Source organism: Neofelis nebulosa, chromosome 10 (assembly GCF_028018385.1).
Source record: "Neofelis nebulosa isolate mNeoNeb1 chromosome 10, mNeoNeb1.pri, whole genome shotgun sequence".
Lineage (NCBI taxonomy): Eukaryota > Metazoa > Chordata > Mammalia > Carnivora > Felidae > Neofelis > Neofelis nebulosa.
This window is the reverse complement of record NC_080791.1, coordinates 113,178,152-113,201,014: the sequence shown is the minus strand read 5'-3', so window position 1 is coordinate 113,201,014 and position 22,863 is coordinate 113,178,152. Positions and strand designations below refer to the sequence as shown.

General features: G+C 64.5%; 1 protein-coding gene and 1 long non-coding RNA gene across 6 annotated transcripts in view; both read right to left on the bottom strand.

Moving 5' to 3' along the window:
* Window positions 1-22,863, bottom strand: part of OSBPL5 (oxysterol binding protein like 5) — an 80,885-nt gene that overhangs the window by 20,326 nt on the left and 37,696 nt on the right. For 2 of the 5 annotated variants that reach the window (XM_058689996.1, XM_058690000.1), the window contains exons 2-3: window positions 4,555-4,711; window positions 2,519-2,601 (exon numbers count right to left, since the gene is read on the bottom strand). In XM_058689996.1, the coding sequence (XP_058545979.1) occupies window positions 2,519-2,601; window positions 4,555-4,711 (240 nt within the window). Of the gene's footprint in view, window positions 1-2,518; window positions 2,602-4,554; window positions 4,712-5,445; window positions 5,690-14,380; window positions 14,550-15,068; window positions 15,220-22,863 lie in introns of those variants that run through there. The other 3 variants (XM_058689995.1, XM_058689998.1, XM_058689999.1) reach the window with 3 other exon arrangements.
* On the bottom strand, window positions 1,146-2,512 carry LOC131488313 (uncharacterized). The gene is made up of 2 exons (XR_009250160.1): window positions 2,197-2,512; window positions 1,146-1,625 (listed from the first exon to the last, which is right to left on the bottom strand). It is a non-coding gene; the product is annotated as an uncharacterized LOC131488313 (long non-coding RNA).

Genomic DNA, 22,863 nt, shown 5'->3' with positions numbered 1-22,863 from the left:
CCCACACCTTTTACAATTACTGCCACGCAGGCAGTCCTGTCTGTCGTCTAGAACTCCTGCCGGGGAAGTTCCGTCCCAGCACACGCCCCGCCCCGGCAGCTGGGGGTTTGGTGAGCATCCTGGATGAATGAATGAATGAGTGAATGAATGAACGATCCTGCCACCCAGCTCTCCTCCAGATGTGACTCAAAGGAGTGGGGTTTGCTTTAAGCAACAGAGGAAGAGACACAGGCTCTGGGGCCTGGGGACCGGGGGAGGGGTGGGGTGGGATGGGGTGGGGGGGGGGCGGTGGGCCGGATGGAGCAGAACAGAAGTACTTGCAGTCACGTATCTGACCAGAGTCTGAGGTCTGGCATATATAAAGAGCGCTTACAACCCAACAACAAAGACAACACAACTCGAAGGCGGGCAGAGAAACCCCAACAGACATTTCTCCAAGGAGACATCCGGTCGGTCAAGAAGCCCCCAGACGGATCATCAGTCATTAGCAACACGCAAGTCAGAGCCGCCGGGAGCACCACAAAACGATGGAGGAGAACCCGGAAAGTACAAACGTGCTGAGAACGTGAGCAAGGGAAGCCCTCCCTCGTCGCTGGTGGGGTCGTGAAATGGTGCAGGGGCTGTGGAAACCAGTGTGGCATTCCCCAAAAAGCTGAGCACAGAGAGCTTTAGAATTCCCCATGACCCCAGAACGACCGTCTGGCCCAGCAACACAACAGGTAAGGCTCTGAAGGGTTTCCGTCTGGGGGGACGGAGGGGTTTCGGAACGACCCAGCACTGAGCACCCACTAAACACCACTGAGTTGTGCACCTAACACAGCGGGTTTGGGGATGTTTGACTTGGCCCCACGAGGAAGATGACAAGATCTGTATTAGCTTGTATCTCTTCCCAAGCTGCGTCCTCACGGCAGCCCCAGGTTGCCCTACGGCATCTGGGGGGGTCCCCCCGCCAGGGGCCGACACGTTACGGGTGGCCTCGTCTCGTCTGGCGCTGTCCCCCCCCCGCCAGGTCGGACGCACCAGGAGAGCAGGACGCCGTTCTCTCCGTGAGCCCGACGCAGCACCCCGGCAGCGCGTGCCCCTCAGGAGACGCTCAGACACGGTTACGGAACGGACCGGATCTGAAATTTGAACCAAGTCAAGGGTTGCTGCCAGTGCTTGTGTTTTATTGGCTTGTAGAAAGACACAGCTGTGTTTCCAGTGTTGTTATGCCATAAACTTGTGTCTTGAGAAAATAGCCCAAGTGGTCCACCCATGCCAGGGAACAGCACTGAGCCTTAAAAAGGAAGGGCGTTCTGACACCCGTTACGGCGTGGGTGGACCTTGGGGACGTGATGCTGATTGACACAGGCCGGTCACAGAAGGTCAGATCCTGCGGGATTTCACTCGTACGGGGACCTCACGGACTCACATTCATAAAGACAGAAAGCAGACAGTGGGCGTCGGGGCTGGGGGAGGGGGTGGGGGGGTAGTGTTTTAATGGGACGGAGTTTCGTTTCGGAAGACGGAAAGTTCTGGTCGCGGATGGGGGACGGCGGCACAACAGAGGTGAAGGTGCTTAATGCCACACGGAGCTGCGTGCTTAGAAACGGGTAGGGCGGTAAATCTGGGTTATGCGTGTTATACTGTAATTAAAAATGAAAAAATTAAATTAAATACAAATAAGTAAGCAAATAACTACGCTCTGACTCCTCCTCCCCAGCTGGCGGCCCTGGCGGCCAGGGAAGGGACATGCGGTCTCCAGCAGGTGGGGGGGCACCCACCAAAGGTTTGGTTTCTTCTTCGCCCGAGGCAGACGCAGGGACAGACCACGAGAGCCACAGCAAGCCCTCCTTTGCTGGATGAGGCCACGAGGCCCCAGGGGAGCAAGGCAGTCACTCGAGATCACACGGGGTCGCAGGTGGTCGGGCAGGGGGCCAACCGCATGTCTGTCTGCACTGCTCCCCAGCCCCACGGCAAGAAGCCAGAGCCACCAACCCCCGTCAACGTCTGGGGACCCTGGCCTGAGACCCTCTGGGGGACAGAGGGGTACGCCTAACACCCTCCACGCACTGCCCGGGGCCTCGGCGCCCGCCCTGGACCAGAGGTTCTGCCTGGAAGGGCACAGCCGTGCCTGGGCCAGGAGAGGCTGGCCTGGGAGGCCCACGGGGCGTGTGGGCGCGTGTGCTTCCAGATCTCGCCCTGCGGAGGGTGTACCTGGTGGAGGGAGGGCAGAGGCAAAGGCAGAGGGAGGGGAGGCTCGGCGGTTTGCCTACAACAGAAAGACTCCGCGGACTCCCCTTAGAATTTCCTGTCCCCGAAGGCCACCGAGCAACCCAAGCCTTGGTCCGGCCCCGGGCCTCCCCGGCCCGTGTTTTGCCACAAAGGCGGCTTCGATGACACACCCCACGGCACTGTTTGTGACTCCGCCCCAGCCTTCCTTCCCAGACGTGCAGGCCGGGGTTCGGAGCTGCTCCTCCGGGCCCGCGTGGGCTGGGGACGGCGGGCTGTCCCCTTCCTCCCACGGCCAGGCTCTTACCGGTGGCCCCTTGGTGGCAGAGCCCGGGGTCGGGGGCCCTTCGTCCCTCGGCAGCGGCTGGCCATTGGGCTCCAACTCCTTCCCTGCAAGAGAGCAGCTGGAGTGAGGACCTGGGCACAGGGAGGAGCCCGGGCACCCTGGGCGCGGAACGTCCTTCGAGGACCGTAAGGCCAGGGCCCCGCTTTCAGGGGAGGAACGCGGTGTCCAGGTTTGGAGGCCCATGGTGCGTTCAGGGCGCCTGGACCGTGCCTGGCCTGCCCTCTCTCCCTAACCTTCTGGGAGCTGGACTCTGGGAGGGAGGTGGCCGGGCACTGTCCCTGCACTCCGACCTGGCAGGTGCCCGTTTTCCTGTCCAGCTTGGTTGAGGGCGAGGGAGAGAAAAGGGAAGCGTCCGGATTCAGTCCCGGGGAAACAGCCGCCCTTGCCTAGCTCCTTCTGTCCTGAACGGGGCTTCCGAGGCTGCGGTTATGGGCAGGAGGAAGAGGGGCTGGTCTCGGGAGGCCCGCCGGCCACGTGCCCCGGCTCACAGCCGGGTCCCTGTGCTGAGGAGCAGAGGTGGTAGCCGCTGGGGGAGAACCATCCCGGTGGGGCGGGGACACAGGTGTCCCCAGACCCAGCCCTGGCAGGGGCTCCACAGACCCACCTCCCGGAGCCCCTGGGGGGTCGGGGGGCCGGGGACCGAGAGCCGTGCCCTGCAGAAGAGCCAGTATGGCCACCTGGGGAAATGATTCTGTCCTGGGGGGCCCGGCTTCACCTAGGGCAGCAAAGGCCCTAGGACAGAGGCCACTCAAGGTGCCCTGGCCTTCCCGCCCCGGCAGGGATGCTGCCTTGCTGCCTCTGCTTCTGCAAAGCCCCCTGCGCCCTGACCCGAGGCCCGGGCTGGGCGGTGAGCACGGGGCTTTCCCCACCTCCAAGGTGCCCTCTCCTCCAGGACCCCTCGATTCAAGGGCTGTCCTGGGGGGCTCACCCGGCCTCTGTCGCCTCCCAGTGTGGGTGACGCCTGCTGGGGGATCCTCCTAGCTCAAGGGAGCTCCTCTTGGAACTGGCTCCTCTCCTCCGTCCACACCCACCTCCCCACCCCTCCCCCAGGACCTGCCCTCCCCTCCTGAGAAAAGGTCTTCACCTACCGGGTCCCTCACTGCATGGGGCGGCCACTCTGGGGACCAAAGACCTCTGAGACCGGCCACCAACTGGGATGTGTCCTTCCCCACCCCCTCCACCGCCCGCTCCCGAGAGGGCATGGCAGCAGAGAAGAGATGTCAGGTTTATTTCCCTAGGTGTCCTGTGCCCTGGCCTGTGAGACCTGACACGGCATGTTCCTATCTGCTCGTGAGACTGGGTGGGATGTCCCCAGAAGCCCCTCATGTCCTGACAGCCTATTGGTCTGAGGCTCTCCCGGTGACAGGTGGGGGCAGGACGGACACTGCGGCCGGGAACAGCTGGGGCGTCCCTCTCCTCCCTCCCGAAGCTGGCAGCGGCCAAGGGGCGGGCAGGCCGAGGAGGCGATGTCTCCCAGGACGGGGAGGGAGGCAGGCCCTCTGGGGCAGCAGTCACAGACACGCAGACAGCGCTCAGCTTGGGCTCTGCTGGGCGGACCCGGGAGGAACGAGGAGCTGGGGTGGCAGGGACCTGGGGCCGGGCAAGCACCAGCAGGTACGGGTGACCCTGTCCCCTGCGTGCTCAGTGCTTCACCCACCGGCGGCCTGAGGGCACCCAGTCTGGACTGTTCCCTCCCAGAGCCCGGGACTCCTTTGTAACTGGGAGCTCACATCCCCATTTCACAGAGGAGGAAACTGAGCCCCAGAGAGGCCCTGAGGCTGGCCCAGGGTCACCCAGCCAGAACTGGGGCTGGGGTTCAGGGGGCCTGTCTCAGGAGGGCAGGTTTGGGGCCGCCACACCACACGGCCTCTCCACGGACAAGCTGCCCCATAACCCCGGCGAGGGAGCCCCCTGCTGACCTCCCATGACGCCACGGTGGATGGGGCTTAATCGCCCTCGCTGACCAGGACAAAACCCGGGAAGCCGCGGGCACTGACCTGGGCCGAGGGGGTAGAGCTCATTCTCTCCACTGAAGACCAGATTCCGGGTGAGCTTCCGGGGGTCGGTTTTCTGGGGGGTGGAGGAAGGTGGACACAGGGAGAAGCGGCGCCTGAGGAAGGCCTCCTCCTTCATGGCCTGGGCGCTGGGAGGCTTCTGGAAGGAAGGACGGGAGAGAGGCGGTCACACCTCACGCTGAGACCGGGGAGCCCAGGGGCCGGCGGGCATCCTCCCACCCGCCCCGTCTTAGGGGCACGGAGACACTTCCCGGAGTCGGGAGTGGCGGGCGTCACCCCGTCTTATACTCAGGCCCTCACTTGGGGCGTCTAAGGAGTGGACGAGGAGGGCCTGGCGGGGGGACCCACCGGCAAGCAGGGGGTGGTCGCCCGGGGGAGACCACGCCCCCGTGGGAAAGACCACGCCCCCGCCTAAGCAGCACACAGCTTGCCCTGGGGACACCGCACCCCCAGGCCAGCACTCCCTTGGCTCTGCAGGACGCTGGCTGCAGCCAAGTGGACCTGAGATGTGCCATGGACCCAGGCCAGGCCACCAGACCCGCCCTCCCCGGTGACGGAGCCATTCCAGGGGAGACGGCCGCTGACCCACCCAGGGGAGGCGGCCGAGAGACAAGGGCTGTGCGGTCCACAACCCAGAGCGCCGGGGGCAGCTGGCCCCGCCTGCACATCCTGCCTCCTGCACCCCCTGCCCCTGGCTCTCCTCCCTCTGCCTCGGCTCCTCCTGGGGGTCTCTGTTGCGGGCGCCCCAACAACGTCACACCGAGAGAGAACGCAGGTGTGCTGAGAGCCAGATGCACCCCAGTTCACACCCTGCCCTGGCTCTCCCGAATGAGCTTCCTCCCTGCCCCAGGCACAGCCCAGCCCATCACTCACGAGCAGGCCTGGGCCTCCTCCCAGATTCTTCTGCCCTGGGCAGGCCTGGGGCAAGCGGTCGACAGAAGTCCCCAACGTCAGCCCATTTTATAGATGAGGAAATCAAGGCTCTGAGAGCTGGAGGCCTTGCCCTGTGGTCATGGCCCGGTGGGTGGTGGCACAGCAGGGACCCTGACTCCTAATCCCGTGCTCCTTCCGCTCCCTGAGGACGTGCTCCGTGAAGGCCCACTGACCCATCTCTCCTCCAGGTCTGGGGCTGCAGCCACCTCCCTGGGTGGGCCCGTGGCTTCCCGCCAAGCCCAAGACAAAGGCCCCATTTCCTCCCAAGGCCCTGGGCTTTCAGGGCGGGGGCTCAGACACAGAGCCTTTCCTGCTATGACTGGGCGGGGCTCCGGGGTGGGCGGGGCCCAGGGCATCTGGTGGTGGCCCCGGACCTCCTCCCGTGGCAGCCCCAGAACCTTCTCTGTGCCCCCCCCAACACCCGAGGGTCAGAGTGAGGGGCTCCCAGCCCTTCCCTTCCTAACCACTGTCTTGTCACCTGGCTAAGCTGGTTACCTTTGCTGTTTGGGATTTGGGCCCAAGGCCACACAGCTAATAACTGGCGAGGCCTGTGTTTGAGCCAATTGGGACCGATTCAGAACCCAGCTCCTGGCCGACGCTCCCGCTACCTCAGCTGGGCTTCTAGCAAACCCGCTGCTGGGCCAGAAGGACGGGCATCTGGGGGGCCCAGCCCTGCCGATCAGTGTCAGTGGACACTTCTAGCCTGCCAGGAAGCCAGCACCAGAGACGAGGCCCAGCTGACTGACTGACTCATCCGGCTGAGATTTTCCAAGCACCCAGGTTGGTGGCCAAGACGAGTCAGACATGAACTTGACCTGCAGGGGCCCCCAGGGAGGATGATGAGGGGTGATGGCCCAGGTAGGCCTCCCTCACCTGGGGTCTCACCTGTCTTAGTGGTTAAGCCTTACAGACTTGGTGCGGGTGGAGGGACTCTGGCCCACACTGCCTGAGCCTGGCTTACAGCTCAGTCTCAGCTCCCAGCTGGCCCATCTGCCCTGGCTCCACCCAAAGCAGAGTAGAGAGGGCGTGAGGATCCTGGCTGCCTTCTCAGACCCTATAGGTGCCTTCTCCCAGCACTGCTAATGGCCAGTGGGACTCTAGTCTGTGAGCTGCACCATCCACCCATGTACACCATCCTCCTTCCCTCCCCCTTCCCTCCATCCACCTGTCCATCCGCCCATCCATCCATCCATCCCTCCAATCATTTATTTATCCATCCATCCATCCATCCATCCGTCCATCCATCCATCCATCCTCCCACCCATCCATCCACCCATCCATCCGTCCATCCATCCACCCACTCACCTGTCCATCCGTCCATCCATCCACCCACCCACCTGTCCATCCGTCCACCCATCCACCCATCCATCCGTCCATCCATCCACCCACCCACCCATCCATCCGTCCATCCATCCACCCACCCACCTGTCCATCCGTCCATCCATCCACCCACCCACCTGTCCATCCATCCATCCATCCACCCATCCATCCGTCCATCCATCCACCCACCCACCCATCCATCTGTCCATCCACCCACCCATCCATCCATCCCTCCAATCATTTATCCATCCATCCATCCATCCATCCATCCATCCATCCATCCACTCACCCACCCATCCATCTGTCTGTCCATCTATCCGCCCACCCACCCATTCATCCATCCAATCATTTATCCACCCACTCACCCATCTATTCATCCATCCACTCGCCCACCCACCTGTCCATCCGTTCATCCATCCATCCTTCCATCCACCCACCTACCCATTCATCCATCCAATCATTTAACCACCCACCCACCCATCCATCCATCCACCTACCCATCCACCTGTTCATCCGTCTATCCATCCACCCACCCATCTGTCTATCCACCCACCCATCCATCCATCCCTCCAGTCATTTATCCATCCATCCATCCATCCATCCATCCATCCATCCATCCATCTACACGTCCGTCTGTCTATCTATCCATCCATCCACTCACCTACCCATCCATCCATCCATCCATCCATCCATCCATCCATCCATCCATCCCCCCACCCATCCACCCATCCATCCATCCATCCATCCACCCATCCATCTGTCCATCCATCCACCCACCCACCTGTCCATCCGTCCATCCATCCACCCATCCACCCACCCACCCACCCACCCACCCATCCATCCGTCCATCCATCCACCCACCCACCTGTCCATCCATCCATCCACCCACCCATCCATCCATCCCTCCAATCATTTATCCATCCATCCACTCACCCACCCATCCATCTGTCTGTCCATCCATCCACCCACCCACCCATTCATCCATCCAATCATATATCCAGCCAGCCAGCCAGCTGCCCATTTGCCTATCTATCCATCTATCCACCCAACCTCTCATCGCTCCCTCCCTCCCTCCTCCATGGATCTTTCCAGCCAGTCAGCTGAGTAGTCCTCCTTTTCTCCCCACTTCCTTCCTATTGGCCCAACACATCAGAGGTGACCTTCAAACAACTGAACTGCTCTATGGACACCCTCCAATCCGAATGCAATGCAGGTGTGCACCAGTGAATGTCCCCTCTGTGTCCTGACACCCCAGAAAAGTGCTGGGGCCCCTACAAGCCGCCTCTGACCTGCCCAGACGGGGAGGGGTCTCTGAATTCGTACCTCCCTTGGTCGTCCCACCCTTGGCTGCTGTTGACTCTGGGCGCTTGATCTCTGCTGTCGGCAAGGCGGGGGTGAGGCGTTGGGGAGGGGGTGCTGTTGTGTCCACTGCAAAAGTTAATCCGGTCACATCTCCCCAGTGGCTCCCGGCCCAGAGAACACAGGCCAGCCTCAGTCCCCTGGCCCCCGTCTTCCAGCCCCTCCACAGCCCCACCCTTCCTCCCACTCACTCTCCCAGCCACACGGGCCCCTTTCTGTCCCTGGAGAATGCAGAGCCCGTTCCCCGAGGGCCTCTGCTCTGGACCGTCCCCCCTGGAATGCCGTCACCCACACCCCCGCCTGGCGGGGTCCTTCCCACACTAAGCTGCAACGTCGCCTTCCAGAAGGCCGGCCCCCTCGCACCTCACGCAGCCAATTCTCCACATAGCGCTCCAAGCTCCAGAGCTTCTCCCTGGGGTTCCTTTCTTCTCCACTAGCTCTCTTTTCCCATAGGACAGAGGTCCTAGGAGAGGAGTGGTGTCTGTCCGTCCTGTTCACTGTCTATCTAGTGCATGCCAAGAGCAGGGACTCACGGCCTGCCCCAGAGGCCCCTGGGGCGAATGAAGGCCGCGCGGCCAACGTCCCTGGGCCTCGTTCCTCCTTCTCTGCAGGGCAGGGCAGGGCAGGGTCCTCAGAGAGGTGGCCACGGTGGGTTTGGGGCAGATCTCCATCGTGGCCCTGGAGAGGGTCCCATCCCCACCTGCCCGCCACGCCAGGGGTGGCTCCGGCACCAGAGGACCGCGGCCCCGCCCTCCGGGTGATGAAACGGAAGGCTCGCAGCCCCCACGCAGCCCGGGGGAGGAAGGGGGTGCTGAGGAACGGGGGACGTGACGACACAGACCCCCCCCCCCCCCCGCTGAGCCAGCCCCAACCTGGGGCCACACTCACGGTGGGCAGCCGTCCCCTCTGTCCCTCACTGCCTGCCTGCTTGCTCCCCAGGCCCGGGGTCCAGCTGCTCAAGGGCGCGGGGCCACTCCCTCTGGTCTCCCATCTGGGGCCTGAGAGCCCCCCAACATCGGTGGGCGACGGGTCCCACGCGGGGCTGGCCCCGAGCACGCAGGCACAGGTCAGGCTGTGCCCCTGGCTGGGCCAGCCCGGCGTCCCCGAGTTGACATCCTCGTTTGGGCACCTGCCAGGTGACATGCTCTCTGATGCTGGGCCAAGGCCAACAGCAAGGCCTGGGGAGTGGGCACGGAGCCCACCCCCGCCCCCACCCCGGCACACTCCCAGCCCCCACTGGAACCTGCCTTCTGGGCAGTTTCCTGCCCCCAAGCACTGTCCCCTCCCCCAGCACCCAGACGCCCACCTTCGAGCCAGAACAATGGGATCCTTATAAAGAAAGGTCACTGGTGCCTTATCAGGGCTCCGCAGGCAGGACGCACAGCCCGGTTATCCGGGCCAAAACCCGCCAAGCCTCAGCTCTCCGTGGGAAGGCCTGAGGCAGAGAAGGAATCCAGCAGGATCCAGCAGAATGGACGCACCTCCCACTCCACCCGCAGGCGCACAAGTGGGGGTACGATTCTGACCACATTCCCCCGGTCCCCCCACAGATGCCTGGGGACCACACACAGAGCTGGGGAGAGGGGTCCAGCCCCACCGCTGACGGCTGTGCGCCCCAGCTCACCACATTTCTCTCCAAGTCCCTATTTGTAAATGGAGGTTTCTTCTGAGCAGAGGGGGCAGAGCCCCAGACCCGCGGGGGCCCAGGGAGGGGCCCACAGGGGCCTGGTGAGCTCTCAGACCAGGGGCCAGAGTGACGGGTCCGGCCCAGCCGTGCTGGGGGCAAGAGCAGAGGTTCCCAGGCAGGGGGGACAGGGCTCAGGTCACCAGCGGCTCTTTGTCACCGATGGGAGCAGAGAAGCAGGGCCTCGTGGCCTGGCTCCCACCACCACCGCCGCCAACGTGGCTGGGCTCATACCTTTGCCTGAATGCAGGGGACCGTAAAAGGCTGAGGGGAAAATGCTCCAAAGTCACAGACAGGCTCAGGGATGAAGCGACATAAGCCCCCCCGTTTGGCTCTCCGACCTCACAGCCAATGGACAGGGAAGGACAGCAGCCATCAGTTAGAAGACAGCAGCCATCAGTTGGAAGACAGCAGCCACCCTGTCAACAACACCCCCTTACGTTCCAGAAACCTGCTAAGGTCCCAAGGATAGTGGCCGTGAGGACCCTGCTGAGGGGAAAAACCACCCAGGTCTCCAGAGCCACGCCAGGGAGGCCACCCTACACTCCAGCCCAGCAGCTGCTCTGGTCCCTCCTGAGGGCAGACACCAGCACGAGTTTCCAGAAGCGTGCCGGGCTGCTGTCCTGTGGCTGGACCGACCACTTGGCTCAACCTGGGCAGGGTGAGAAGGCCCCAGGGGAGTGGCAGCCTCTTCAGGACATCCCGGCATGCACTTTGGTGTGTGGGGGCTGGTCCTTCAAGGTCTCCCGGTGCCCACCTGGACTGGTGTTCGGGCCCCAAGGGGCTTTGGAACTGGAGTGTTTCCAGTCTACCTGCTGTGCTGATGACCCTCAAGGCGCCCCTGGGCCCTTTCATACGTGGTACCCCATCAGATGCAATGCAATGGCACCCAAGAGGCAGGGAGAGAAGATCTCAATGTCCTGTTCAAAAGATGCAGAAACCAAGGTCCCCGGAGGGAAAATGACCAGTGTAAGGCCCCGTGGCATAAGCCAGGCCCTCTCTGGTGGCACAGCTTCAAGCCCCGAGTCCCTTCTGTGCTTTGGAGGGCTGAAGCCAGGGCCAGAAAGGAGGGGAGGGGGGCCAGGCTCCGGTGGGGGGGTGGTCAGCAGAAGCGGGGCCTCCCCCAGAGAGACATTTCCCAGCCGTGGCTGTGGAGTGTGGAGGAACGCGGGGCGGGGGCAGGAAGTGGCCTGCCAGCCTGGGCGTTTCTCAGGCTGACTCAGCTGGGTCATGTGGCTGTGGGTTAGGGCCGGGTTCTGGCATCCGCCCACCTGGCCTCCTGACCGACACCGGGCCAACTGCATGCTGAGTGCCGGGGTCAGCTGGCCTGGGCACCGCCCACACGCACTGCCCGGAGCACACCATTCCCACCCGGTTCTGGGAGCCCCAGGCCCCGGGCTGGGCTCCCTGTGGTGCCCTGAAGGCCTGACCCCACCATGTCCCCCCCAGATCCTGCGGCTGTCCCGACTGAAGGGGGCTGATTTTCAGAGGCAGACTGTAACCCCCTCTGGGGCGGGGGTGCAGTGGGGAGGGCCACCGCAAGAGGGGTCATCGGGAGCCCAGCTAGGAGACCTGGGCCCGCGGCGGTCAGGGACCCCGCCCCACCCTCCCACACCTGGAGCAGGGAGGTGGGTTGGGGCCCCAGAGCGACCTCACGCCCCCTTCTGGAAGAGGAAGCCCGTGTGGGGGGCCTGGCCTCCGTCTACAAGTCCTGGACGTACCTGGGCGGGGGGGTGGGGGGGACCTGCCCCGGGGTGCTGAAGCCCTCTCTCTGGGAGCCCCCACCGCCCGGCTCTCCTCCCAGGGAGGAGGCCCCACGGGCCGCTGTCTGCCCTGGTAGGGGGACTGACGGCCCCGCAGTTAGGTGGCCGCCGCAGCGGGGGGCACACGGCCAAAGCTGGGGCGCTTCTGCCTGGAGCCGGCTGCTCGTCTTCCCTTATTATGGGGCTGGAGCCTCGCGTGTGGGCAGACAACTCCCGCAAGAAAGCTGGAGAAAGTGGGTCACGGGCTGCAGTGAGCCACAGCTCACGTGTGCCTCACTCCCCCCGAAGGCTGGGGCCCCAGGGGCTGCAGCAGGCTGGGGCGGGGGTACAGTGCGGGGGAGGCGGGCCACTGCGGACCCCAGGGGCTCGGGCCAGCCTCCCCTCTCCTCCAGACCCCTCCAGCCTCAGTGTCCCCCACTGCCCGCCCCACATCCCCCCACGGGACCCTCTGCAGCTACTCCTGCTCAGGAGACTCTGGGGTCAGCAGGTGTCGGCCCTTCCCGAGGGGAAGGGGGACCCTGCGGAGGGGGGAAGCCGAGGGCTGGGGCCGCACCCTGCTGGGGACCCTGGGAGGGGGAGAGTGTGCAGGCAGGGATGCCCCCAGGTGGATCCCCCTCTGCGGAGGGGAACCGGGGGTCCCTCAACAGCGGCCACCACCTTGGACTCCACCGGCAGGCTGAGCCCTCAGGAGGGAGGAGGGTGGTTCTGGGGCCCCCTCCCCGGTCGGGCCACCCGGTTCGCTGGGCGTCTCAGGAAGGGGAGGCCCACAAGGAGGCCCAGCTAGTTCTGCACCCCGGACGGACCGTTCCCCTCTCCAAAGAAGGGTGTTCTCACACATGCGGCCCCTTCACCGGTTCTGTCGTGGGTGGTCTTAGACGCCAGCCTGCCTGGCCCCAGGCTGCTCGGCGCTGGGTGGGAGGCGCCCTGGCATGCTCAGGGGACACGCGCCCCGGGTCTTGAAGGACCCTGTGCCCAGCCCCTGGTCCTGTGCTCCTGGGCATGTGGGGTCTGTGCGAACGTCACGTCCAGTTTTCACACAATGTAAATCCCACCTGGGCAGTGCCCGAGGCTGTTCTGGGGCATGACCGGAGCATCATGACTGCACCACGTCCACCAGCCCAGCTGGCCTTGGGGCCCCCCCACCCGCCATCAGAAAGGGGGGCGGCCTGGACCCCTGGGGATGGGAAGCATCCTACACACACCTGCTGCGCAGAGTCAAGTCAGCGACAGCGGAGGGGGGGGGGGGGCGCTGCTAGGGCTCCTGGCTCCCCGTCCTCTGGGCTTGCACACCAGCCTGCACACACACACACACACACACAAACACACACACGAGAACCCTAACCCATACACTCGGACATGGTGCTGTTCCTGCCACAATCGTCGACAGGAGCCCACAAAGAGAACATGAGTGGAACAGGGCGGAAGGCGGCCCCGTCGGGGCACACGGGCCACTCCACTGCTCTGTGCCGTGGTTTCGCGGTCTGTGACAGGCCGATGACGGTATGGACGTGGAGGGCTGCTGTGCAGGCTAACAGACGAGGTTCAGGAAAGGTTTAGAAGGGCTGCGTGTGCCGTTTGCCAGGAAACGCAAACTACCACTGTTTGTGACGCTAAGCCCTAAAGAAATAAGCCTGGTGGCTCAGGAGCGCGGGGACGCCACGGGGACGCCACAGGTCCCGAGACGGCGAGCGCCAGGGCCAGCAGAAACCAGCACAGTCTCCCTCTCCAGGTGGAATGAGGCTGGGGGGGAGGGGGCTCCGGAAGGCGCGGGAGAGACCGCGAACAGTGCCCACGAAACGCAAAGGTTGGACGTGCACGCGGGGACCCTCGGCGGGTTTGCACGGCGGCCCGGGGGGATCGGGCTGCTGGACACCACGCAGTAATTATGCTCCATCCTGTCCCAGAACCAGCCTCAGGCACGGTCCAGGCGGAACCTACCTTGAACAACGCGGGATTTCCACAGGCCCCTTCCCCGCTCCCCACTCTCCGGCTGCGGGCATCTCCTTCCCACGTGCACCACTCATTTAGTGCCCGTGGTCCGGCCACACGAGGGCTGACATGGCGGCGTGAGCGGAAGTCGGGGGCAAAATGATCGAGCCTCTGCCACAACTGACCGTCTCAAACAGGTAACACGGAAGACGCGTGTCTGACGGCCGCCTATTCGGTGGACAATTCCATTGCCCCCTCCTTCATGCCCCACCGGACCCGGACTCCACAAAACCACTCCCAGGCCATGCGGGTCCCGGGTCAGGGTGAAGCTTCCTTCCTAACGGACCCCTCCAGACTCTCCCCTGCAGGGGACAAGGCTCCAGATCTGGGCGGGAGCACCTCCCTGCCCCGGACAGCAGCGGAACCCCGGGCCCACGCGGTCCCCTCTGCCCCTCAGTGCACGCGGGGTCAACGGAGCCACCTGGGAGCGCCGCTCAGGGATCTGAGCCATGGCGGGCTGCAGCTCCCCCACTCGCAGGAGCCGCCAAGGACCCGAGACAGGTGGGACCACCACCCAGAGCCGAGGCTGTTCCTGCCAAAGGCCAAACGTGTCTCCCGGCCCGAGTGCAGGGGTGCAGAAACCCCCTGCCTCCCTCCCGCCCACCTGGAAATGGGCGGTAGCCGGCTTCCTCCAGGAGAACCTGCCCTGGGATGGGACGTGCACCCCCACACTCCCCCCTCCCCATCCTACACGGGCTCAGCACCCCCGGCTCCCGGGTCCCCTGCAGACTGGAGCTTCCAGAAGGGCTCAAGCTCATGCCTGCAGAGCACTGAGGTGGGAGCAGGTTTCATCGGGTTTTGCGGCATGGAGGGGCCCAAGGGAGGCCTGGCTTCCCCGACGTGGACAGTGAATCCTTGTATAAACTGGAAACCCCCTGCTCAGAGGCGGGTGCCGGTTCTCACACAGCAGAAGCTCCACCAACGTGTGCACGCCACCCCTGCGCTCTGTCCTCACTGGCACCGGATGCTGAATGAGTCAGCAGGTGGGCGGCAGGCACGATCCCCCCCACTTCTGCCTCCCACCCTGTCCAGGGGCCGGGAGGATCCAAGTCTGGAAAGCAAAGCAAAAAAAACAAACAAAACAAAACAAAACAAAAAAACCCCCAAGCATTCAAACGCTCCCTTTGCGTGCCTTCTCTCCATTTCACAGATGCAGTAACTGAGGCCCGAGAACCAGCTGACTCGGCCAGGGCCACGCGGCCGGTTCGTGGAGGCCCTCCCCGCTCCCAGCTCGCCCGGAGCAGGTGGTGCTGGGCCCCCCACATCGCCCACTTCTGCTGGGACTGTTCCGGGAGCCGGGACCGGAACTCCAGAGAGGGAACGTTTGCCGGGCTGCGTCTTTGCGATATCCCCGGGCTTCCCGGCCCCGGGTGAGAGCCCAGGACCCCGCTGGGTGGACAGGCCGTCCTCCCCACCGCCACTCCCAGGCCTGCGCTCAGCGGGCCCACCTCCGCCGACTCCCACTGTGCAATGTGCCATCCTCCCCCTTGCACAGCCTGGTCCTGCGGGTTTTCATCCATCGGGTGAGCAGCCGACGGGGTCTCGCAGGGGTCCGGGCCCCCCCTGCCTTCAGCCTCCAACGTGAAGCCTTATTCCCCCGCGGGCCGGCTGGGCAGGCCGCCGCTGGGGTACGAGCCGCAGCCCTGCCGTCTGGGCCGCTCTGCTAACCAACCGTGGGGAGCTCCTGGTGACCCCGAGCCAGGCACCCCCGGTCCCCGCCTCCACCAGCCCCGCCCTGCTGGCTTACGGGGAAACTGGTTCTGGCAGAAGTCACGTGGCTGGAGGAGAAAGTGGTCCTGCCAGTCAGGTGGGACCACGGTGGCACAGAGCCAAGCACCCTCTGCCCGTCCCGCCACGGTGGGGACGGTCCAGGAAGGTGACGTGACGGCTCGAGGATGCGGTGCCCAAAAGGCCCCCAGGACCTGCCTCCGGCCCGGAGCCAACCCCATGTGGGGGCACCCAGCCTCCTGGGGAGAAAGCGTCAGGAGACACTGGCCTGACCCGTGAAACACGGGGGGCCATGCCTCGGGTCCCCGAAGAGGCCAAAAGGGAAACGAAGACGTATTCCACGCAGCGACGTGGGCACCCACGTTCACGACGGCCCGGGCACCTGCCGGCGGGTGGACGGGTGAGCCTCGGCCCATCCACGCCAGGGACTGTTCTCCGTCCGCGAAAGGAGTAAAGTATTGTAACCCCGTCCACAGGCCCTGGAGGGCTGTGTCAGGAACTCTGGCAGAGGCACTTGTGTGGGGTGGGGCACGGTTTCTGTTTTAAAAAGTTGAATTTCCACTGGGGCGTGTGGGTGGCTCTGTCGGTGGAGCGTCCGACTTCGGCTCAGGTCGCGATCTCACGGTTCATGGGTTCGAGCCCCGTGTCAGGCTCTGTGCTGACAGCTCGGAGCCCGGAGCCTGCTTCGGATTCTGTGTCTCCCTCTCTCTTTGCCAATCCCCCACTCATGCTCTGTCTCTCTCTCTCTCTCTCTCTCTCTCTCTCTCTCTCAAAAATAAACAAACGTTAAAAAGTTGAATTTTCACAACTTATCACATCTCCACTGACCATCGTCCCCACCTGATTCTGGCAAACCCCAAGCCGCGTGGCGCTGACCCATGACCCCTGACCCTCTCTCTAGCAGCCTTGTTGTAACGCCTGAGCCATTTTACGGACACTGAAGCAGTGACCATCCAGCCCCGAGTCCTGCCACCTGTGAGCCGTCCAGTGGAGTCGCTGAGACATGGAGAAGGGACCCCTGATGACCCAGGTCGCAGAGCGTGGGTCCCCCCGAGCTATCAGGACTGAGAGACCGCTGTGGGGGAGATGAGAAGGCTTATTCCCAATGTCCCGAGACCTACATTTGGGTCTGTTCCCGACACACTGGTCACACTGTGAGATGACAGGTCCCGAGGCACAAAGCGCTAAGCAGGAGCCTCGTGAGCAGCAGGGGACAGCTAAAAATGACACCGAGAGTGACAAAGAGCTGGTCCTGGGTCATGACATGTCCTTCTGGATCAGGATGGACACCCGTCCTGCCATGTCAGGTCCTGACGGCCCGCTGTCCCTTCCTCGACGCCCGCCTTCCGGGACGCCCCAGGGAACCCAGCCTGCCAGTTGGGGCCCCGCCCTGGGCACCTGCACTGGCACACGAAAGCCTCAGCTCTGTGTCGGGGACAGCCCGTCCCAGCCCCCGGGAGGTGGTGCTTGGGGGAGCTTCCCGGTGGCTCCCCAGCCCATGTGGGGTCAGACGCCCCAGTCACGTCCTGAGACCACAGGGCCACCCCCTCCAGGCTCTGTGACCAGGGCGGGTGAAGGGAAGAAGCGTCCCTCCAGCCTCTGCAGTCACATGGCCCTCCCCTGTGTGTCTGTCTTAATACCCCTTTCCTTTCTCTTAAAGGTCACTGGATTTAGGGTCCACCGGACAATCCAGGACGATCTCATACCAAGACCCTCCATCTGTAGATCCCTAATTCCAAGCAAGGTCATGGGCCAGCAAGGTCACATCCACGGACTCGGGGGCTAGGACTAGGACAGATCCTTTAGGGGGGGTCCTCATTCAACATTCAACTCACTGCAGGGTTTGAAGGTCACCCAGCCCAACGGAGACCTCCGGGATGGCGTGTGGGGGGCTCGCCATGACATACCCAGCGTGGGCAGGTACGCGGTGCCCCCCTGGCTTGCGGGGACCCACCTGGCCCTCATCTGCTCTGCATCGACCTGTTCAGGCCCCTCCTGCTCAGCCGGGTTAGGCCCAGGACCTGCCGGTTCCTCCCACTGCCCGGAGGACCCTCAGCACAGCCACTTCTTGCCCTCCCACCCCCTTGACCAACCTCCTCAGGGCTCCATCCACTGGATGACGCCTCAGACCCGCCCGCCCCGTCCCTCTGCCTCGAGCCCGGGCAAGCACTGGAAGGTATTGGCTATTTTGCCACGCTGGCCTGTTCCCGCACCAGGTCGCCGAAGCCAGGGAGCTGCACGCATCTGTGCCTTTGGCGATGCACCCGTGTCTGGGCCAACGGTGCCTCCTTGCTGCCCACGCCTCCCTCCAGACCTGGCAACAGCCCCCGCCCCCCGTACCCAGCTCGCCGTCACCCCCACTGAAACTTCCAGAGAGCCAGCAATGCTCCCCTGTGTGCTGAGCTGGCCACGGAGGACCCGATCTGACTCCCGCCCGGGACCTGCTCGGGACCCCAAGGCTGGGAACGACCATCGGGGCCCATGCATCCCGGGGTCGGCCAGGAACAGGCGTCTGCACTTGCAAGCTCCTGGAGGAGGGATCACAGCCTCCAGCGCTTAGACCCGAACCAGCAAGAGCCGCCTGCTGCAACGTACACATCTCAGCACCCAGAACAGGAAGTGTAGGGACAGCAGGGGCCCCGGGACCTTCTGAAACGGGTGCTCGTCCATCACGCACCTTTATTTTGTCCCTGGAGGAAGGCTGTGCCACCCACGGCGCTCCCAGAGGATTCAAGCGGGCTGAGAGCCGTCCAGTTAGGAAACGCGCTCTGAACACACACACGGGGTGCAGCCGCACCTGCAGACGGGGGGCTCGGGGAGCCCGCCCACCGCCCCACCTGGGCCACACCAGGAGCCCAGAGAGCTGACTGTCACTTCTCTCTGGACAGCCACCTGGAGCTCGTGGGGGAGGGGAGGGGAGGCGAGCCGGTTCGCTCGCCGTGGGAGGGTGGAAAGGGGGTCTCGTGAGCGGATTCCCCTAAGGACCTGGGGGGCCGGTTGTAGAAAATGCTAGGAGAGATTCCAGCCAGAGAGGAGGCTGGGAGGGCCCCACGGGCACGGATGCTGGACCCTGGGGACAGGGCACCTGGGGAGGCCCCCCTAGGTTTCCGTTGCACTTTTGGTGCGACGTCTTCAGCAGAATCACTAAGCTGCCGCAAGCAGGCCGCGTGCCCAGGGCGCCCAGGGCGCCCAGGACGGGCAGGGATGGGGGAGGAGGAGGGACGAGCCTGGGGGCACCTGCAGGGCTTGGGAAAGCGCTGAGTCTCCACAGCCTGTTCCAGAACGGCGCCTGGCACAGAGGCACACAGACCGCGCGAGACGACCAGGCGGCGTCGAGCCCCCTTCGCCGAGGTGGGGGGAGCGGCACCCCTCTTTACGCGTGTGCCCCTCGCTCTCCTTCCCGTCACGCACAGCGTGGAGGGGCTGGGGGTTGAGACGTGGTTCAGCCGAGGACAGAAGGGTCTGACGCCGCAGCTGCCCTCGCACCCCGTCCCCAGCGATAAACGCACAGATAGCGCCCTCCTCCCTCGGAGTGGGGACGGTGCGCGTGGCCTGGGGGCGTCTGGGCCCCAGCAAGGCTCCCGGGGATCTGACCGCTCGCCCTACCCCGGGGCTTCAGTTCTCCCCGAGGCAAATCCAGGCACTTGAAAGACCCGCAATCCAGAGCGACCAGCTGCACTGCACGCCTCGCCCAGTCCCAAGGGCACTAGGGGCGGGTGTCGTCCTGGCCGCTGAGCCTGGGGCACTCCGCTGGGGGGCTGCGGCTGGGGCTGGGCGGGGGTCCTGAGGGCCCAGCTGAGCCTGGCAGAGGCTGGAGGAGGGGTGCTCGGCCACAGCCCTCACGTGGGATGCGTCTTACACTGTGTGCCCCCAAAGGGCCTGGTGTGGGGCTGCCTTGGCCTCCGGCTGCCCGGGTAGGGGGGGGTGGGGCTGGTCACAGACCAAGGCCGGACCACAGTGACAGGCCCCGGTCTGCTGGTCAGTGGGAAGTGCTCCAATTTGGGGATCCCCCAGTGTACCCTGCAGGCCAGCCCAGCGGATCCCGTTGGCACGCAGCCCTGCGCAGGCCCAGCTCAGAAGCAGGCCTTGAACGGCAGAAGACGGACGGACGGACGGACGGACCGGAAGGAGGGAGAGAAGGAGGGCAGTTGTAAATGAGAGTCAAACCGCCAAGCGCTGGAATCCGTTAGGCCGGTGAGCCACCCCCTGGAGACTCACTCTAGGGAATAAAATCCCATGCGATCGACACGGGCGCGAAGGATGGCTCCGCGGGTTATTTACGGCACCAGGCACAGGTGGGCACCAGCAAGGGAAGGAGCGTCCTGCTGTGGACATCGAGCGTGGCAACATAAGGGCCACGGGATGCACGTCTGTGTAACAAGGGGCTCGGAAGGCGCCAAGCGCGGCCAGCAGGCTTCACCACAGCCTGAGGTCTCGGCGACAGGGACCACGGAGACCTGCGTGTGTGCACGTGTGCGTGCGGCGAGGGGCCTCCTCCATCCGCTTGGGCCCCACGACGAGCGTGTGCGGCTTCACTGTAGGAAAACGCCCCCGGCCCAGCCATCCCCAGGCTGAAGATAAGTGAGGAGAACTGGAGACGCTGTCTCCTTGGGGGGACGCGGGGGACGTGGGAGGGGAGGGCCTGGCAAGGGGCGTGGGGGGCGGCGGGGGAGGGAGGCCCAGATCCCGCCTGTCGGGCACCCAGTGGGCACTCAGCAAGTAGCAGGTATTTAACGACTGCTGCCCGGGGGGCCCAACCCACGGGGGGCGTGTATACATTAGGTGCTTGGTGTGCACACGAGGCTGACTGAACAACTGACCTTCAGGGCAGGCCTGAGCGGCCAAGAACAGACTGAGGGGATCCCGGCGGGGGCGGGAGGCGCCAGTGGAGGCAGAGGCTGGGGACCCTCTCTCACCCCAGAAGCCCACCGCTCTGGCAGGGAAGAAAACGGCCCCAGGACTCTGTCCCCTGGGCGTCTTCCAGGAGGGTGGCCTCAAGGTCACGGGGGTGGGGGTGGGGGTCTCCGGGGTGTGACCTCCAGAACCCCGCCCACAGCACTCAGGTGTGGACCGCGGGCGGGCCCTGTCCTGGGAACCCTGCGCAGACCTGGAGGGGAACCTTAGGGGCCCACTCCCCTCCCCCCCGACCCCCCGACCCCCACCCCGCCCGGGACACGCGCTCTGCTGTTCGCCTCCCTGCCGGTGGCTACACAGCAGATGAGCTCGGAGGGCTATTTTAAACCGCATTCAGGTAGATGAGAGGCGGCCGCCTTTGGGGTTGGTGTCGGCAACCGCGGGGTGCCGAGGGGCCCCGGTTCCGCGTCCTCTGCGCGTATTTGACATTTTCCATGCTCTACAGTAAAAAAGGAGAGGCTTAAAGCTTCCTCTTCAAGACGAAAAGGGAGAATTGTGTAAGAGCCTTAAAGCAAGAGAAGAAAATAGCACATCAGAGTCCCAGCCTCCCGGGAGGCTCGGACTTTAAAAGACTAAAAAGAAGCCACGCGCCTCTGAGGGTGCGGACAGGTGACAGCCAGCTGGGGGGAGGCTCCAGACCCGAAACAGGGGCAGCGACTAAGATCCAGAGCCCGCGGGACGACGTGGGGGAACGGGAGGCAGCGGCCACTGCCGACGGTGCCCAGCGGCCTGGCCTTTGGGGGCCCGCAGCCCCCTGTGAGCGGGGACCCCCAGTGGCTGGGAACCCAGACCAGCCAGGGCCCCTGTCCGCCTGCTGCAGAGCCGCCTGCGGGACCCTCCGGGCCTTCGGCTTGGCAGAAGCCTCCCCCAGAGGCCCCGGCCCCTGACCCGGTCCCCCCCCCCCCCCCCCGCCCGGGGCAGGGGCCCGGCCCCAGCACACGGCAGGGCTCCCAAGGCGAGGGCTCCCCCCAGCCTCCTCCTTGATCATCACCACCTCTCCCTGACCTGACGGGTCAATGGGCAGCCGCTGTCCCGGCCGAGTGCCAGCGGCTCGCGGGGCGGCCAGCCGGTCCTTGGGCACGACCAGCGCGCTGAGCGCCTGGTGCTGGCACACAGGAGCGCGGGGCCTCACCACCCTTCCCTAGACACAGAGCCGCGCACGGGCGCGTGCCCATACACACAGACACAGACACACAGGCACGCACACCCTCAGCAAACCAGGAGTGACCCAGGTGTCTGAACCTCATCAGCTGCCGCCTCCCCCTTGGCCACCCGGCCTCCGAGAGGGCAAGGCCGCCAGGTGTCAGCGCTCGGGATCTGGGCAGGAAGGGCCTCAGGACTACGAGTGTGTGCACGCGTGTGCACGTGCAGGGAACAGCCCCCACCGCAGAGGGGCACCCAGGAGTAGTTCTCGGGGCCCCCGGGAGACAGCACTGTGTTTTCCCTTTTCTTTTTTGAGACGGCTCTTTCTGAAGGTGTGCTTTGGCCCCCAGGTAAACACATCTGCAGTCACAGCTGCCCTGCCCCCAGGTTCTCTCCTCTGGTCCTGGGGTCAGCAGAGAGCCTCAACCGTGGGCCGGGAGGGGCTCATATCTCCGGGCAGGTGAGGGGCCAGGAAGCCAAGGGCCACGGTCTCCCGCAGCCTGGATGCCAGGGCCGGCAGCCTGTGCCCAGCGGGCGCTGTGAAAGCTCGCGGGACACACGTTTGGGCAGGGGAAGCAGGGACCCAGCGTCACTCCCAGCTAAGCCCTGGGCACCTGTGTGGCCCCTCGCCTCTCCAGAAGCCTCAAGGATCTTATGTATAAATAAGGCAGCCCCCGGCCCACACTGAGCATCGCTGGGGACATGACGTGTCTGTACCTGCGACATCACCTCTGTGTTTCCAGAATGCCGTCCCTCTCCTCGCCACCACCCCGGTCAGCTGAGCCCAGCTGTCTCGTCTCTGCAGCGAGCTCCTGGTTGCTGCCCACGGTGGCCACCCTCTCCTGGTGCAGTGGGTCGAATGGCGTCCCCCCTAAAAGATACGTCCACATCCTAACCCCGGGACCTGTGAGTAGGGCCATCTGTGGAAAGGGGGTCTTTGCAGATGTGACCAAATGAAGGTGAGGCCACACTGGAGGAGGGTGGGCCCTGATCCAATGACTCTGTCCTTATAGGAGAACAGGACAGAGAGACACAGGAGGGGCCACGTGAAGACAGGGGAGAGGCTGGATGAGGCAGAAGGATCCTCCCCGAGAGCCTCCGGAAGGAGAGGGCTCTGCCCCCACCTGGATTTTGGACTTCTGGCTGCAGAACTAGGAGAGAATATTTCTTTGGTTTTAGCCCCCCTGCCCAGTGTGTGGTCCGTTGTTACACCTTCCCCCGCGCGGGACGCGGCACTTGGTTCAAGGTGAACGTGAACGCTGTGAGCCAGAACAGCCTGAATCCAAGGCGGGTGGGACCTTCATTCCTCTGCCCGGAGGACAAGGCCGAGGCCCCTCGGGAGGAGGGAGAGGAGAGAGACGTCCCCACGCGGCAGGGGGAGGGAGAACGGGGCGGGGCGGACCTCAGCTCCCCTCAAGTACAAGGGCCTTCCGGCTCCCCATCTGGGGCGTGTCCAAA